The sequence below is a fragment of the Lissotriton helveticus genome, chromosome 4_1 (assembly GCF_964261635.1).
Source record: "Lissotriton helveticus chromosome 4_1, aLisHel1.1, whole genome shotgun sequence".
Classification (NCBI taxonomy): Eukaryota; Metazoa; Chordata; class Amphibia; order Caudata; family Salamandridae; genus Lissotriton; species Lissotriton helveticus.
Window position 1 is genome coordinate 2,041,367,222 of NC_136063.1, and position 18,467 is coordinate 2,041,385,688.

Sequence of the window (18,467 nt, forward strand, 5' to 3'; positions counted from 1 at the left end):
GCCTGATGCTCTTTCCTCCTCCCTACGGTCGTCTCATGGGGGATGATCCTTGCGCCTTCACCGCCCTTCCATTGCACCTTTACAACGCTGCTCTCGGGGTCCGCCGCATTAGTGCACACGCCCTTGCCCTTGTGCATGCAGCGCTGCGCGCCTGATTCCCGCCCCACCTCCGCAGCACAGGGCTCAGGCACAACGCGCCACACTTACCCGGGCTTTACTGTCGGGCTCCACAGCGGCCGCTCCTCTCATCGCATGCAATCCTCCCAGTATAAATCCGCGCTGCAGCGCTATCCAGGGTCTTCTGGGCACCGCAATTCTAGTGTTCCCTGTATGAAGGGCGTCAACTCCAGGCAGCACCACCACGAGCCGGCACCTCGGGTCTCAGCTGACTGTCGTGGTCACAATCTCGCCGCGACTGCGCTCCGATGCTAGTTATAGGTACCGTGTCCCGTTATCTGCCGTTCAGCAGTCCTGCGCTTCAGAGGCCGATCAGCCGCCCAGCCGCCATTTTCCGACCTCGGTGTCAGTTTGCTGTCGGTCTCGGAGAACAAAGTGTCGGACTCGCCTTTGCCGCTCTCCGACTCGCACTGCAGTCGGGGCAGTTCCCCAGTCCACTCGCTTTCTCACGTCAGCCCCGCAATGTTGGCGCAGGTTGCTCCGTGTTGCTGAGGTTCAGCGACTGCCAGGTTCCGCCGCCATCTTGCCGCGCCTCTCAAGTCGGTTCCGCTCAGCTAGGTCGTTCTAGTAGTCGTTTGACAGGCTCCTTTCACTCCACTGGCAAAGATCTGCATGTCCCCAGCTTTCATAGTCCTGGAGCGCCCGTTCTTATTGTCGAGCATGTAGGATAAACAGGATATTTTCAGGGATCGGGCACGGGGCTCCAAGCTCACGCCGCCTCTCCCATCGGCACCCAAGCCACGCCCCCAACCTTGCAGCATTATAGAACGTAATTGAGACTGGCCATGTTGTAACATTAGCAAGTCTTGCTCTATTATGTCAATTGCAGAGGATACAATGCTGTCCAAAGAATATATTCTGGAGGACAGAGTCGTTAACCCATTGTCCACTACAGAGAGAGCTTTCTCTAAATTAATATGATCAATTTCTCGTATTCTTTCTGCAGTTTCCATTTGCGTTATTTTCCAAGCTTCGTTGTACGCAGCGTATATACCGGCGTATATGAAACATTTTTGACGTGGTTTGCGAGGCCCCATTAAGAAATCTCGCAAATCATTGCCTTCTTTAAGTAAAGATAAGTGTTGTTTGATTTCTGGAAGTGTAGATTTCTGTAGCCACTCAAGGCATAGCTTTCCTACACTGTAAGTAGTAACTATCCCTGGATGTTGTCTCTGGGAGTATCTTGGATCTGGCCTATTAACTGTGAATGTTATCAACAAGAGGGAGGGAGGAGGGGGCGATATCCACTCACTATGAGTGGGAGGTCCAGCCACAGCGTTGGCCCCAGAGAATCAAAACAAAGAATGCTGAGCTGTTCCCCGAGAGGAGAAAGCTTTGCTTCACAATTCAGTTCTGGTACCCCTGATCTCAATGAGATTACAGTTGGGCATCCATTTTGTTGGATGTAATGCCCTCACACACCCTTGCAGGTGTCATGCTTCATCATCTGGGCTTGCTCCTCGTTGGGTCGGCGGTGCAATACCCAACGGGCTCACCACGAAGGGGGGCTCTTTATCGGAGATCTTTTTCCAACAGCCGTAATGTGAAGTGCGGGTATGGGGCCAGAATTGTGTAGACAATCGGGTGAATTAAAATAAGGCTGGGAGTACCTAAAGGAACATTTTATTCTGGAGGTCTCCTGTCTTAATTAAAATAGTTTGGTGGCCAGCACTGGAAGGAATATTATGTTCCAATTATAGTGCTGGTCCATGTGTATTGGTCAACATGTTTCTCGCGTTTATGTAATTCTACTCGCGATTCTTCAGGACCTACGATAGTAGTGTGTCTACACTCCTGGATCTACAAAGTATCCATTTAGTTAAATTATGTGTCACAACTAGCGTGTCTTAATAGTGAATCTTAGGAGCTCTGGATCTACCTGTAATGACAAAACAGGGCATAACAAAACATATATATAGGTATCCAGAACGTATTAGTGGTGACAGCATTCGATTTCTCCAAAACATGATCAAATCATGCAGCTAACGTGTTCAGTGATAAAAATTTATTTTTTTTAAAGAGGAATTGTTTTGACCAACTCATTTTTAGTGAGCGAGTTGTGTGCAGCATGCCCCTGTGGACGTATTCGCAGAGTTCAGGAAAGTTGTGAGGACTCACCTATTTCTTCATAGTACCAGGCCTCATCAGTACCCGGCTGTCCGCACAGTGGATTAAAAGGAGGCTTCCATCAATTATATGGCTGTGTGTAAAAACGCAGATGTTGCTCGGTAATCAGTCTGCCCATGTTTACATTCTAACTATATATGAGAGAGGCTGGGAACCCCGTTGCATGTGTAGGCTAGTGGGTTGTTAGACTCTCATGTGTTTGCTTTTGTTCAACTATCGATTAAAAAGTGTCATTTTGTACGGCCATTGCTCCGAGTGGAGCCGAGGCTAATATACCGCTGTCGTATAAGCGGACTGATTGACATGGTGGATTGGTGATTTAAAACGAGAATTTTGATATGTAGTGGTGTCAATCTCTTTGCGCTAATTCATTGCTCATTTTAGGAACAATTATACAACGTGAGTGTAGTTCCCCGGGCCAGTGTGGAACTAAAGGCTCACTTCCATTAACGGGGATACGTGTATGCGTATTAGTCTCCCAATACGGGTTACCGGAGCCGGTTGCTCGGATTACCCCGTGGCGTGTCTAAGGTGCCCTTCCTGTTAAAGAAATCTATTCGTTGTGGAGTAGACTCTCAGAATCCGGGGGCCATGCGGGAAGTTTTTTTTCCGATGCTTACCCTCCCTCCTGCGTCCATAGTGGCGCTGTCATTGTAAATAAGGGGTGCGTGGGGGACCTAGAGAGGTACAAATCGTAGCTGTGTCAAAACGTACTCACATATTGTAGCCTCGTGCGCCGTCCGGAGGACCTACCCACGCCGCCAGGTCCGGATAGGTGCCTGTTGACTGGGCGGCCATGCTTATCACTCGGAACTATGTTCACGTGACCTAAGGTCATGTGACTAGTCGTTCGTGTCTTAGGAGGTCATGTGAGTTTGTTTAGGGAGAACGGTCGCCATGTTGGAGTGGTGTTAGTGACAAGTAAATCACGCCCGTGCAAACTGTCGGCAGACTTAATTACTGATGTAAATAGGTGATATTATTGCCGAAATGTGAATATCATATTGCCTGATATGGAGCCCAGATGAAAGTGAGCTCACCGAGGATATTCCGTTTCACTGTCAGCGTTAAAAAAGTCCACCATTGGTTAGGGTGTTTGATTTTGTATACCGTGTTTTTTGGTCTTTCCCATAAATATGGAGTTATTGGTATTGACTAGTGACTAAATCAAAAACGGCCCTCTCATAGTTCGTGGTCAGTAATACCCCTATGTAACCCTAAGCGGCGAGTATGAACGTATGTGTTGGTTTAGCCTTTGTGATTTTATCGGGTGGTCCCATGCCAGAAAGGGGGCATTAAAAGTATGGTATCAGTAGAATCTATTATATCAGGGTCATTACAACAGTCATCTAGGTTCAAAAGTCGATTTAGTTGTGTGTTGTATAATATTCCAATATTCAGTCCCAATTGTGTACAATCTCGTTCAGGTGTAGTAGGACCTCAACAAAAGTGTAGTGATATGTTGATATCATCACCCGCGGTGAACCCTTGTGTTTTGTTCAGGAATATATCTTGACAGTTATTCATGTCTGTGGGCCAGATTAACCATTTTTCCAATCAGGATTAGTTCTGTTTTGTTTCAAAATATAGGTTACGTCTACCTCCTTGTCTGTAGTATCGTTACTGCCAGATGTGGGTTTAGGTATTGACGGTTTATTTAAATCTTTTATCTTAGCCAGGCCAAGACAAGAAGTTTGTTGAACAGTGTCATTTAAAAACAGTATTTGTTCTGGTATAATGCAGGCTCTGAACAAGGCTTCTAAACCTTGCCCCTGCCAGTCTTTTGTGCCCCAGACAGTTTTTGTCCCAATGTTGTTTTTCCAAACGTCAAAACCTAATGTAGACAGCTGAGCAAAAAAGTTTGCAGAATAAATTTGTTTAGTATTGGTCAGTATTGTTTTCATTCCTGTCTTATTCATATTTTTAAAATAAAACGTTTCTGGATTTGTAACATTAAACCATGAGAAGTACGGAAACTTTTTATAAAATGTTTTGAGCTGCCCTTTGGCGGCGTTGGACAATGTTCCCATTGATTGCAAGTAAAAACATTTCTAGGGCTTGCAGAATTATGCAAATAATGGTGCCCATAATGATTAAAACAATACATTTGTTCATAATCTGATGAACCTTCCAGGTATTCATGTTCTGTAAATTTAGCTGGCATTTCTAAATCTGTCATCATGTTATTAACAGTTTCAAATTCCCAGTCATCAGAAAATGTACTGGGTGAGACAAAGTCACTCAAAGAAACCATGAACTGGTGTGGAATCTTCAGCAGTTCCACCGGGCCATAGATGTCATAATCAGTTCTGTCCCATGCTATACCACCAGGTATAGGAACGGCTGTGATGTTCACTGATGACATGTCTCTTTTTTCACGATGAGATGATTTGTGAGGTTTCAGGACCACGTTTTTTTTTTCTTACTTGCTGTGTCCATTGTACTATATTTTCCATCTATCATTCTTCCCAAACTTAACACTAGTATGAGCCAGAGCAGGAGGAAAAGTACACCTAACACAATCCAAAATTCAACCCATGGTGAAACCAGATATGTTTTTTCAAGTTGATGAAAGAGTTCTGTTATTTTTTCTTTGAAAGTTTTATTTGCTGGTGTTTCTTCAGGTTCACTGGGATCCTCAGAAAATGTATCAAAGTTTATAAAATAGCCAGAGGCAGGTCTGTCAATTGTTGGAATTGCATCCAGATTGTCATGAATCTTTAGAGCTTGCTCTTCCTTTGTCATATTTGTATATTCAGATGCTACATCATTGTAGACAGGTGATTCTTGACGAACTTGACAAATTTGGGTCTCAAGAGGCACAAGTTCCATGGCTTTGTTGCAAAGTCCTTCTTTTGTTCCTGCAGGTTTATCAAAGGTGATAAGTCTTTCAGTTTGAACCTCTTGGATTGTAGCAAGATTTGGTCTTCTGCTACATCTTGGGAGTCCACTGGGCCTACTACTTATTATTGGCCACATGATGTGGTTTGACCAGGTCGATGGACACGACTCGGTTCTCCTTTTTACCAGCAAGGGGCGGTAGTACTACTGATCTTGTTCCGTTGATAGCTAAGACAGGTACTGCTTTTCTGTAAGAAGGCCCAAATTCCTTCTTCACCGCGATATTTTCCCTGACCAGAGCCCCAATCTTTGGAATCCAGACAGGTCTTGCTGGGACAGGTGGTTTTCCTTCAGTGGTTGTTGGCTTCTGTATCGTGTTACTCAGACTTCTTCTTGTTTCATTTAAGTCCTGTAAAACAGCCAAACGATCTTTGACATCAAAGGGTTTTTGTTCCACCACTGAAGTTTGACAATCGAGGTCTTCAATTAACATTCTAGTACCAAATAGTAATTCATATGGAGTGATTCCACCCAGAGAATTTCTTGGCAGATTATTAGCACTACGATGGACACTTATTAGATGTTTGACCCACCCATCACCCGAACCTAATACCTTAGCTGTTATGGATTGCTTTATGTCACAGTTTTTTCTTTCCACTACCGCATTACCCTCAGGATGGAAGGGACTAGAATACCGCAATGCAACGCCCAAGCTAGCTATGGCCTCCTTGTAAGCTCAAGAGCTAAACGCAGGACACTGGTCAGAGTGTAGCGTGCCGATTGCGTATGTGCCGATAAAGACTCGCAAATCCTTTATAACAGTTCTGGCGTCAGCCGAGCGTTGGGGCCACATCCAAATAAATCTTGTCCTAGTAGTTGTGGGACCGCATTCGTCCATTATGACGTTTGCGTGTAGATAGTCTAATACTGTCTAGCAATGGTATCTGAACTGGGCTGGTTACACTGTAGTCAGGTATCTGGTGGCTTTCGCTGCTGCGATCTCTGTTGCAGTTAGGGCACTAAATTGCGTAATTGTACACATCAACGCACATTCCCGCCTACCAGTACATCTTTTCTAATTCTATTGGAGATTCTAAGATCCCTTGATGTCTCAGACCCTCTCCCATATGTGCTTTGTGTACCAAAGCAGCTCTCTGATTCCTGTTTGGAATCACTCTGTCCCCCACTCCAGGGATTCAAGCAAAAGGAACGGAGTTTGCATCAATTATGTATGTATTACCGAGTGGATAGTTTAGAGGTAACGCTGCATAGCTGCCTTCCATTGAGGCTTTTACTGCTAGTAACGTTTCACCGTCTATAACTATTTTTGAGAGAGTGATTGTAGCTACGGAAGCTGTTCGTACAGCTGCCTTCGCGGCTTCATCAGCTAATGAATTCCCTGCAACGTGAACGCCATCACACTGATGACTTAGTGTATGAATCACGTGTCTTTTGTAGTTCTTTCTGCAAAAGAACTACTTGTTCCCAAAGCATCTTATGCTTGATTGTGCCACCTTTTGCATTTTTGAAACCGTTTCGAACCCAGTTCTGCAGATGCTCGTTGTAAGATTCGACGCAGAAATATGAATCGCACACTATGAGTGTGGGGAATTCGCGATCGGTATTTTCAAGCGCCATCTTGAAAGCCTGTAGTTTAGCTCGCTGAGCTGTACAGTCTCCGAGTGATTGAGTTTTAGTGACCATAGGTCTAAATTTACCTTCGCGCCAGCGACCTTTAACAATCGCACATGCAGCACTATACGCTTTTTTTATCCCCAACTGCGGGCTGTGCTGATCCGTCTGTATAGATTATACATCCGTAATGTTCTAGAGGCTGAATCTCGGTCAGCAGAGGACATTCTTTAGGAGATTTCTGTCATCTAGAAGTGCTTGGGCTTCTTCGTCAGTAATCATTATTTTTACTGATTGAAGAGTTTTGCAGAACAAGTTTCAAGGAAACAAAGATTAGGTGCACAATATTTTGGAACACTTTATCCTTCAACGTTGAATAAACCAAAAACTAATACATAGGATTTTCGTCCTACTCAGTTTTGGCGGATATTATCCTTTTACCCACTCCATACGTATATTGGAGTAATTTACGGGGAAAAGGGGTCTGTGTGAAAAGCACGACTGAGTTACTCTAGTATTTAGCATTAAATTATCGCCTTACCAAACGTTGGGCGCCAAGCAGTGTTGTTCCTATATTCCCAATAGGCTCTGCGCATTGGAATAATAAATCTTGTAGGTTAGACGTAGAACTGAGGTCGACTAGGTCTCTACCGAATCTATTAGACTTAATTGTGAGTGCCAGCTAGCTCAGAGGTCACTAGAAACTTTCTTGAATTCACAAGAAGGGATTAGTTTCTGACAACCGCATAAACATGACAGCTTTGTTTCCCAAGAATAAGAAATCAATCACTAGAGTCGCGGAAACAATAGATAACTGTTTTACTCAGTCAATCGTGCATGCTTCGTTTCACCAGAGGTGCTGAGAAAATAGAGAGACAGGCGTTTTTAATAAAGGTATTTATTGAACAGTCTTCTTTCTCAAGCATAAGAAATGTACTGCTACAATCGTAATACTGGTTATAAAGTACAGGGCATATAATACGACGAGTATTATAAAGTAATACTGTAAAAGCATGACATGGTTTCTAAGCCATAAATTGCCTAAAACATATAAAATACATACAGTGATAAAAGAATGACTAAAAGTACTAAACTGGTGCTTCTAAAATACGCCTACCCCGGTGTACCTAACCTAAGTCTAGTACAAGGGAAGAAGTAAGGAAGGAGTAGCTTAAGTTTAGTATTTCTCTGCCAAGAGTCTGTCCAAGAATTCTCTAAGGGTCTAATCAGCTCCGTACCTTGGTTTAGAATGAAGGAGGTCTTGTATCTCTTCCAGGACTCGATCTCCCAGCAACCCGCAAGGGTAGCCTGGTAACACTGGAGCTGGATTTCTCGGCAGGAGAAAAGACAGCGTCTCTCAGTGCGTCAGTTGGAGGGTCGGCTCCTTCGGCACTTGCTGCTGCAGGGCGTCGGGCAAGTGAGTAGTCGATCTGCTCCAAACCACCATGTGTTTGTCTGGGCAAATGTTGGCATATTTATACTTTGAAGGTGCTGAGTTTGACGTATGATTGGACTTAATAACGTCATCAAAGACTCAGTTCTTTGAAAACTCCATGATTTCCTAGATAAATTAGTATTCAGGCAAGGGGAAAGTCCCTAGCTGCTGAAGGCGGGTTTCTCTAAGAAATCGTTGTTGATTCTTAGAACTTAGTGGAAGTAGCCATGCCGTATTTGGGCTGCATAGGCTCAGTCTAAATATGGTAATGATTTCTATGCCTATATAAGGATCGAACAATCTATACCCTAATAAGGGCATGAATCAGGAAAATGTACACTAGGGTCCTAGATTCATTTACAACAGGGGGTAACCAGGGGTCTCAGCACAACATGCATAACACAAGATTAGCATCATAACATCATTACAGAGGACAGGGCGTCTAATACGTGCTTTGATTCAGTCCTACCATGTGACGAATGGGAAAGTATGGTATCTGTGCCTTTGAATGATGGATGTCTCTGGCCTCACGCAGGGATGCGGACTCTTGCGCCCAAAACCATGACACTGTCACTGGCCTACAATGGATACCACCATAGACTACAAGGCCAATGAAGGGCTTTAGAAAGTAAGCCAGAGTTGTGCATCACATTGCAGAAAGTTAATTTACTGCCCGGCTTCTGTCTAGTGCTTCAGAGCAAGGTGGTTCAGTCAGCTCGCGACAGATAGCTCAGACTTAAATACATTCTCTTTGTTTAGATATATGATCATATATCTAAATAAATAAATCTATTTAATCATTTTAGGTAAAAGTGTAGGAATTTCAGAGGGGCGCAGGCCCAGAGTCCTAATAGAGAAACCACCTCGGAATGCTGTGCCCTGTGAGATACCCTAGAGCTGGGCTGAATGTTTTTCAAAAGAACTATGAGAAATCTCAAGGGGATTACCGGCTGGACATGCTATTTTCACAACTCCTTTTGCTCCACTATTTGCGTAATCAGATGGAGCCACATCCTCTGAAGGGATTACTATCCAGATTAATAAGTATAGAATGCTCATGTATCTCCTGCAGAATGTTTACTGATATGCAATCTATAGAGCTTGTAAGATACAGGAATAAAAGGGTTTATATATATCCCTTCAGAACTTTGATATCACCTGGTTAAATGCTAGGGGAAAGAGGTGGGAAGAAGTACAATACCCAAATAAATTGCTGCTTCTGGAGCCACTTCTGAAAACACTACAAATATCCTAATGGCTTGTGTTTTCACAATCAATCGTTTTCCACCTTGATGTTTGACGGAATGCAACCTTCTTCTCATTAGAACAGGAATTACCATATTGTTGCATTAATTTCCAAAGGGAAATATGGCCCAGTTTATTGGCTAAAACTGAGGACTTCTTCCGAGGGACCTAGCCAGGAAACCTGAACCATGGCCAAAGGCCCTTCCTTTCCCCGTCTCACAAGAAGCTATGATGCACATGGGTATTGATGTGTTGGTAGGTTAAAAGGAGGTCAAAACCCCTATGCACTCCCAGCGCATGCCACAATTCTAAAATCAAGCAGACCCTGACCTGCAACTCCCTACAAATTGCTTGTCTTTTTCCAAATATTTACACAAAGAAGGGAATAGAAAAAAACCTCACCCTAAAGTGGTCTACACTGCATAATAGCATACATCATTGCAGATAGAGTATCTACTTGGCATAGCAAGGAATCAAACAAGGAACCTCCTTAATTCTGAAGAGGTGCAGTAGATGGCAGGAGTTTTTAAAGCAGTACCGGGAATCCTAAAAATTAAGTGGTTGTATGATTAGGCAACAAAGATGCCATTCTCCTAATGAGAGACTTGGGTGTGATTCAGAGTTTGGCGGCTGTGTTACATCATCACAAACCTGATAGAAATCCAGTCCGCCTTATTAAAAGTGCATTATATTATCTATGGCACCTGTAATAAGGCGGATGGGAAGTCCTTCACATTGTGACAGAGTAACTATTCTGACAAACTCTAAATCAGAACCTTACTCTCAGACTGTGACAGAGACAACGAGGGAACAGATAGCCCTAGTTGTGCAATTGTTGCTATAGGCAGAGTATGAGATATTTTAAAACAGAAACACAGATGATATGAAGCTTTACAGAAAGGTGGTTCCATAATTTCATGTCACAACAACGGAATGATTACAATAGAAACTGATTTAATTCAAGGTCTAGGGTTGCCAAGCAATGAGGATCATGTTCCTGTGGTGGCTATCCACATTTCTCAGTGAGGTATATGGGACACTGTATGTGGATTGCCTTGTATGCCTTCCACATTATATTAAAGATGGCTTTGACTTCCATTACTTTCAGTCCATGGTCATTGGGATTTGTGAAATGTGGTGTGATTGAAGTGAGCTTGACATCAGACAGCTTGACACATGCAGTAGATCTTGATTACAAAGGCCCATCAGCAAGGCATTGCATTCCATTTTTATTTTATCTATTTTTAAAAATTTGGAGAGCACATGGCCACCCAACCCAGAGCTAACTGAACCAACAGACTGAGAACAGCAGATGCATTGGTCAGAAGGCCAGGTCTTAAGTTTCTTCTGAAGATGATCATATGTGGACTCGAACTCAACTGAATTGGAAGTGGGGTCCAGAGTTTAGCAGCTTGAACCCTAAACTAAAGCAATAGCAGATAATTGTTAGCATTAGAACATTGAATACCGTGCAGAAGGCCGAGGGGTTCAAGTTCTTATGTATTGATTGCTGCAGTTTCTTATCTCTTACTCAAGGACATTTTTCTAGATTTTTCCTAGAGAAATGTCCAGAGGTTGGGAGGGTGTTTAATCAAGAGTGCGGTATACTTGATAAACTCGTAATCCTGATTTGTGGGCTATCTTCAGTTACGACTGCATTGGGATTACCTGCCAATTACATAGATGGAACTAATATAGATTCTTACACGTTTTCTGCTATATTAATATAAATCTTCAGCAAAGTGCAAAATCATTATAGTAGCAACTATAAGATTCAGATAGGCTGTTTCTCAGGCAGAAGGGAGATTATTTAATTCCTCTGAGTCTTTACATTACTTTACATGTTCTCTAGTTAATTGTGAAATTTGACGTCAGTGTTAATGCATAGCTTGTTACCCTACATATGTTTGACATGTATCATGCTCAATCTTTTTATTTTTTATTTTGTTTCAAGGAGTACATCATTTTGGACAATTTCAGTAAAGAGCTGCTTCTGAATTTTGACGTGGATAAAGACACCTGCCAATCAACTAAAGTGAAAAGTGTGAAAAATGCAGAAAGGATCTCAGAGATCGTTCTAAGTGATGAGCTAGATTGGGAAGTCAATTCTGAGATTCACTTACTCACTGAAGAAAACGACTCAAATTACGAAGGGGAGGGAGAGGAGGAAGAAAACGAGAATGAGCACAAAGGAGAGCTGGATATAGAAGACAAATCATGCCTTTCTATTTCATCCTCGGTGTCGTCATACGATTTGTCGATAACTACATCCAGTGAAGAAATGGAGAGTCAAAGCCCTGAGAGAAAACCAGCGAAAGCAGAGCAACGCAAACGTAGCTATAAATGTGGTGCCCTACAAATGGCAATGCATAAAATCAACCATCAAACAGAAACACAGACTAGTCGAGGAAATTGGCTTAGCTACAGTGGGTGTGGCTCCGGAGACACCAATGAAGCAGTTTGTTATAAAAAGCCCAAAATATATGAAACAGATGAGTTCATTCATTATTTGTTGAATTACTATGAGTATCCAGCCTATGCACGAGTCTGCCTAGTGCAAAATAATACAGAAAGTGATGCGTGGTGGCAGCGGGTGGTCTTTAACAATGGCAATGGCTTCCAGATCAGCCTGATGAATCTCTGTGGGCAACCATACAATAAAATGAACGCTTCACCCAGTCCTAAGCAACTATCCCCAAAACTGAAAAGCAAATGGAGAACCACTCTTCCAAAATCAGAGAATCTCTTCGGAAGTAAATCTTGCCAGACGTTTACTAAAGATCTTCATAGGAAATGGGCACATGCTGAAAACATACTGAGAAGTGTCAAACAGAAAAACACCCCTTTCAAAAAACCCAGTGCGATTCCTCTTACAAGTTGCAAAGGCAGACAAAACAAGACCCAAAAGTCCTACCAACAGGCAGCTGAGGCCAGCGAGCTGAAAGATGTTTTGGAGAAGATAAGCAGTGATTCCGAATACTTTAGTGAGGAATTGGAGAACTTAGAAAGAAAGCCTAAACGAGTATGCAAGGAGGATTGCCAAGTAGCGTGTAAGAAAGTGCCAGCCAAGAAGCGAACCATTTTCCCAAAAAGAAGAAGAAGAGCCACCATTTTTCCTAACACAATCAAAGATGAAACAAATGATCCAGAAGAAATGTTCCCTGACTTTGGCTTACAGTTCAGCAATATGTACAGTAATCTCAAAAGCCACTGCAGATGCAAACGTAAGCAAAAATGGAGAAGGCCCAACAGTATACAGCAGTCTGAAGAGCAAAACAGTGAGTCTGAATCTACCGACGAAGAGGAGATAGCTCAAGCAAATATAAATGGTAAAAAGATTGAGGGAAATTGTCCAACAGGGGGTGCTTACTGCTGCTCTGACAATGCTTACCACAATCACCTCTGCAACCTCCAGAAGGACTCATGGAAAAAAGCATATCTGCAAAGAGTGATTGAGAGGAGGAGGAGGACTGAACACAAAGTGAAGTTAAAACTGACTCCACATCTGCTTGGTGCAGCAGACCATCCATTTCAGATGTGTCACCGAGGACTACGCTCTAACCAACAAGACACGAGTGTATGTGCCGCCACATGCAAGCACCGCGAGGAACCCTCTTGTGAATATTGCTCTGACAGCTGCGAGTGCCTAAACCAGCCAATCGTAAGGAACAGTCTGGAAAATATAAAACCATTCTCCTTTTGTCCTAGAAACTTTAATGACTATTTGAAATGGCAGCGCTGTTTCTATGATGAAGAGGATTATGCCAGCATAAGTTAGAAGCCGAAAAATAAATATAATATAACTATTTACATTATTATAACACATAGAAGCTTTAGAGCCTAATATTTCATTTTTCAAAGAGTCAGCAATTTTTAAATGCTGGTGCACCACTTGGAAGAGAAACAGGAGTTGTAAAAATATAAAAACGAACTGGTAAAGTGACTGCCTGGAATATGTTTTTCACTATCACCTATATGTTGTTACCAGTAACTTTAACGATTTGCTTAAGTAAATACATTTCTAGCAATAATACAGATGGTCTGGAAATAGATCACTTATTGGTCAATGTAAAGAAATCCTTGCAATTAAACCTTAGAGCGTCATATATCGTAACTTTGACAGCGAGGCTGCTAGCTTATTAATTCCACTCATATCAAGCCCCAATTGTGAGACATCTCTGAATTCAGAATTTGTAACAGAATGTGTTTTAATTATGTTTTAAAAAAGCCCTCATGACTCAATGCTCTGCATTTTGTAGTCTAGCCACCCCTGCTATAACTTCAGTTACAGTAACTTCGAGGAGAGCATCAACACATATTTTGATTAAGGGAGCTTTACGTAGCTTATATACAGACTTTCTCACCCAGCAACCATATTTCTGGTTATTCGAAATTCTCATAAAGAAAACAAACATTAAGGAATTTTGTGCTACTTATAGCTCTGGTGCGTGTAACAATATTGCCCCAAAAATACAGTTTTTTTATGAAGATACAACTATATTTTCCATCTGAAACATTGATACCTCCTAGTTTTTAACTATATTTCAAAGCCCATATTAATCAGTTTTCCTAAGAATGCCATCTTTACATTCTGATATTTTTATCAGTAAATTTAAAGCAAACAAATACCGACTGTATGCTTATCCAGAGCACAAATCTCTTTCAGCTCAGAAAGATTGCATCTGGTCTGTCCCACTAGTCTAAAATTATTCTTTTGTGTCTGAAGGTTACGTACTCTCAAGAGTTAATCTTGACTATTTATGTTCTCATTCAGGAATGATTCAAAGTCTATAGAAAGAAACTATAGTCAAACATACCAGTAATCTCTTTTGGAAGACCAGATAATGCCTTGCCATACCACATCCTAGTGTCTGCAGAACGAAATAACCGTAATTTGAAAGTCCTCCTGGTAACCATTTTAAAGAAAAAAACATATTATTTGAGACCTGGGTAACACTGAAAGTACCTGCTACAGTCTTTACAGTCATACCTTTGTCCTACCGAACTATTAACAAGTTTCCTGTCTGCAATAATGAGATTTGGAAGATCCTGCATCCAACTAAAACGTTATCCCACTGTTTCTCAAAATGTGAGAATTTTGACTCTACAATACTTAGACGAATACAACAATATTGGCAATTATTAAATGACGACAATTTCATACCAGTTTGACCCAATCAGTATGTAGGTTGTGTGATCTAAAGATGATCTCTGAATTAAAAAAAAACATCAATCGTCCAAGAAGCTCTTTTACAATATTGGTAATGAAAGACAGTTCCATTACTACAGTCAGGTAAACATACTTCCCTAATTTCCATGAGTAAATACTGCAGAAACAGGTTTGGCTTCAGCAGGAGGAGAGCCTGGATTTTTATATGGTGCAGATCTTTAGTCACAGATTAAATATATAGTGCCTGATTTAGAGTTTGGAAGACTGTTACTCTGCCACAAACATGATGGCTATCAGCCTCATCGCAAGCGCCGTAGGATATGATGCACTAGTAATACAGTGGATCGGATGTCTGTCACTTTTGTGATGAATTGACCCGCCTGCCAAACTCTAAATCAGGGCTATAATTCTTTCACAAACCACTCAGAATCAAGAACCTAGCAATTGTATAATGGCTACCCATAGACAACCCTGGTATCTTTTGAATGAAAGTGATGTTGATTTAAATTAGAAGAGAGAAAGGAAACAACCCTGAGGTATCCCGTAAGCGTCCTGCGTAAAGTCACATATTAAGTCGCACTGGCTGCATGTTAATCATAGTGAGTGCAATCCTTCCCAGGCTCTATGTGTTGCTTTACTCTATCAATTTTGCTCATTTGGTCTTTTTTCACCACCAACCCAACCATTTTTGACAAAAAGATTTAAAGGAACTGCAATCTTCCTCCCTGCCTCTTTAGATACATTTTGACTGGCAGAATAACAAATGTACCCTTTGAACTGCAAAAAACGTTCAGTACTCAGTTCGATAAACCTGCAGTGACTTTCAGTTCTTGTTAATGATGCTAACTTTGGCTCTGGAGATAAAATGAAGGTTCCTGGTCTTAATGTCGAAAGTAACCTTAGTATTTCTGAGGCATCTTTAAGACTGTAATATACTTCCGGAAGGTTTAGAGGCCTCTGGCGTGGACTCCTTGCTGGAGGAGTGGCTTCGGAGTTTAATACCCTCAGACAAATTGTCAACTTACTTTGTGGTGGAAAGTGCTCACCGATCCTTTGCTAAAAGACTGCCAAAAGGTGCCCCGCTCAGGCCCATCATTGTCCATATCCTCATTCACCAGGATTGCAACGCCATCCTGCAGAAAGCCACAACCTACCAGGACCTCAGGCTCCAAAAACCAAAATTGTAATCTTTCCAGATTACACCTGTGTAGTCCAGCAGTCCTGACGATCCCTTTAGGAGATTAAATAGAAACTCTGAAACCTCCAGTAAATACTGCTCGTCCCTGCCTGCGTTAAGGTCATATACCATTCCTCAACCTCTTTCTGTAATACCCCAGAGCAGGCATGGGTGTGGGTGTTGAAGCGCCTGACCTCAGGCTCCTGCAGAACAAGGAGAGGTCGCAACCTATCAGAGACACTGCTCACGATGGAGGGTGCCTGTGCCCCAGAACCAATGATCCTCCCAAGCCCACAGAGCAATGGAACTGTAGCAGGGGCTCCCATATCTGTGGCTGCCCTCTCCAACACACTGGACTTATTTTGTACTGAGGTTGAAAACTTCGAGTCCATCAACCGTGGGGACTTGAGGTGGTGCACACCCAGACCATGCTAGAGTCCCTGCGGAGGCACGATAGAGACTGGTTGGATGAGTATGGCTGTTAAAACATTGCTTGATGGGGTACAATGGGGGAATGTTCTTATCACTGTGACACCGCTGTCACTCACATTTGTAATTTGCTGTCGGGCATCAGAATCTTTTAAGACAGGTGCCGGGATCCACTGCGACAGGCTGCAGCCCTCTACAGTGTTAGATGTGTAATGGTGAGGCAACAGATACCTCAGGGGTGGAAGTGTGTGGTAGGAGGAAGTTTGGAGGGGTTTGTTGTTTTGTTTCCTTGTTTCAATTTAGGTTTACATGCAGTCAAAACATTACACACTGCTGTTCTACACCTGAACGATCATGCACCTCAAGTTTACGAGATGAGCACCAGAAATTAGCACATCCGGCCTCTCCCTCGAGAGGAAGCCCCCTCAAGGCCCTGCCCCACACCCCCAAATGATCAAGGTCATTTCATGAAACATAAACGGCCTACTAGACCTTAATTAATGGTCGGCCGTTATGAGGTACACAAAACGTCTCCTATCAGAGGTAGTCATGCTCCAGGAAACCCATTTGCTGGACATATACTTTTTTTTTCTCCATCGCTTTCGGTCTGACTGGGTGTTCCATGCAGAGTACACCCAGGGATCTCAGTGGGGTGGGGTGGGGGTAATTCTGCTACACAAGGAATTCTCCCTGACGGTCTCTGCCACACATGGAGACTCTCAGGGGTGATACATAGGGATTGAAGGTCGTTATGAAGCCAGACACTATAGCTTCATCTCAACATATGTTGCCCAACAATGCTTCCAATCATCACTCCAAGCGCTATGGGGTCTCCTGTTGGTCCTCTCCCAAGGGACCACACTTATCGGGGGTGACTTTAATGCGGTCCCAGACCCATCACTAGATACTTGCGAACCCCTTTCCCAAACGAACAACCCGCTGCACGCTACCTTCCCACCTCTCCTCATGGACCAATTCAATGGGATTGTGCAATGCATGGCGAAAAACCTCTTTGACACATCAGCTGCTCATAAGTTCCAGTCACAGATTGGGCAAATCTGGCTACTAGTCAAAGACCTTTTGCTAGGAAAGGTAGAAGGTTCCACCTTTAATGGGTGTATGCACAATAATACTTCGACCATGTGGTCTTCCACGAATTACTCAATTACAATGAATTCATAAATTTTTCTTTTTCTTTACAGATATCCTTTATTTTCTTATTTGATCATGTTCGACTTTTCATATATTTCATAATGATTACTGTGATTCACTTCATCACTCCACATATACCCAATGCATTTCGGGTCATATGGGACCCTTCATCAGGGGTCTGTGTACAGAAAAAACAAGGAGATATTGAGCCAGCCTCATACATAAATCATGAAACAATGAATGAGCTTTAAGAACCAAAACAACACTTAGTAAGTCAAACATATCACAGTCATGAATCAGAAATGATATCCGCACATAACATTATTGTCGAAAACGAACCTGAAATCTGAAATTATCAATAAACAAAATCAGTGAGAACTACTACGTGGTGAAACAATGTATCCTACCTAAAAACCGTAAAAAATATCTACCGTGTGGTCAAACAAAACGAGAGCAGACAGGCTACCAAGCTCACAAATCACTTTATACTGGCCAAACATCTTCCCACAGACATAAGGTGGACAGTCTTGGAGCAACCAACAATACCGGCACACATTGTGGACATTAGCACATTTCTATTTAAACGTGAGCAGAGATGGGTCCATAAGTTACAAACTTACAAAATAGGATTGAACGAAGACATCCCATGGATGTCATTATGAATCACATCTCAGCTGTTTGCACTATTTTCTGTATACATATATGAATAGATACAGCGAACAACCAATAACGTCATAAACACCACCGAATATACAGATACCATCGAGACTCTATCTATTCAAGACGCTGTACGTCATTCTAGACATCAGCATATTGATATACCTCATCATTTGATAGTTAATGTAACGAAAAAAAACTAGGATTCTGAGCAAATTTTGTTGTTGGTAATAGTCATAAAGTGACGTGATCACAACAAAGCAGGCACTCTGCGTTTATTTGCCTAATTTATTTTGGACACCTAACACACACGAGTCCACAGTAAGAGATATATTTATCTCTGTAAATACGCAAATATAAAAACATTTCTTTGGGTTTGTGTTGCACTTGCGGGAGGAATAGGCAATACACTAATTTTAGTCTTT

The 18,467-nt window shown here is 42.3% G+C and overlaps 1 protein-coding gene across 3 annotated transcripts in view; it reads left to right on the plus strand.

The window, feature by feature from the left end:
• The window catches only part of LOC144829492 (A-kinase anchor protein 17B-like), an 810,983-nt gene extending 797,219 nt beyond the window's left edge, over positions 1-13,764 (plus strand). For all 3 annotated transcript variants that reach the window (XM_078688684.1, XM_078688685.1, XM_078688686.1), the window contains one exon: positions 11,412-13,764. In XM_078688684.1, coding sequence (XP_078544810.1) covers positions 11,412-13,235 — 1,824 coding nt within the window. In that variant the 3' untranslated portion in view covers positions 13,236-13,764. The remainder of the gene's footprint in view (positions 1-11,411) is intronic.
• The last annotated feature ends 4,703 nt before the right edge of the window (positions 13,765-18,467 follow it).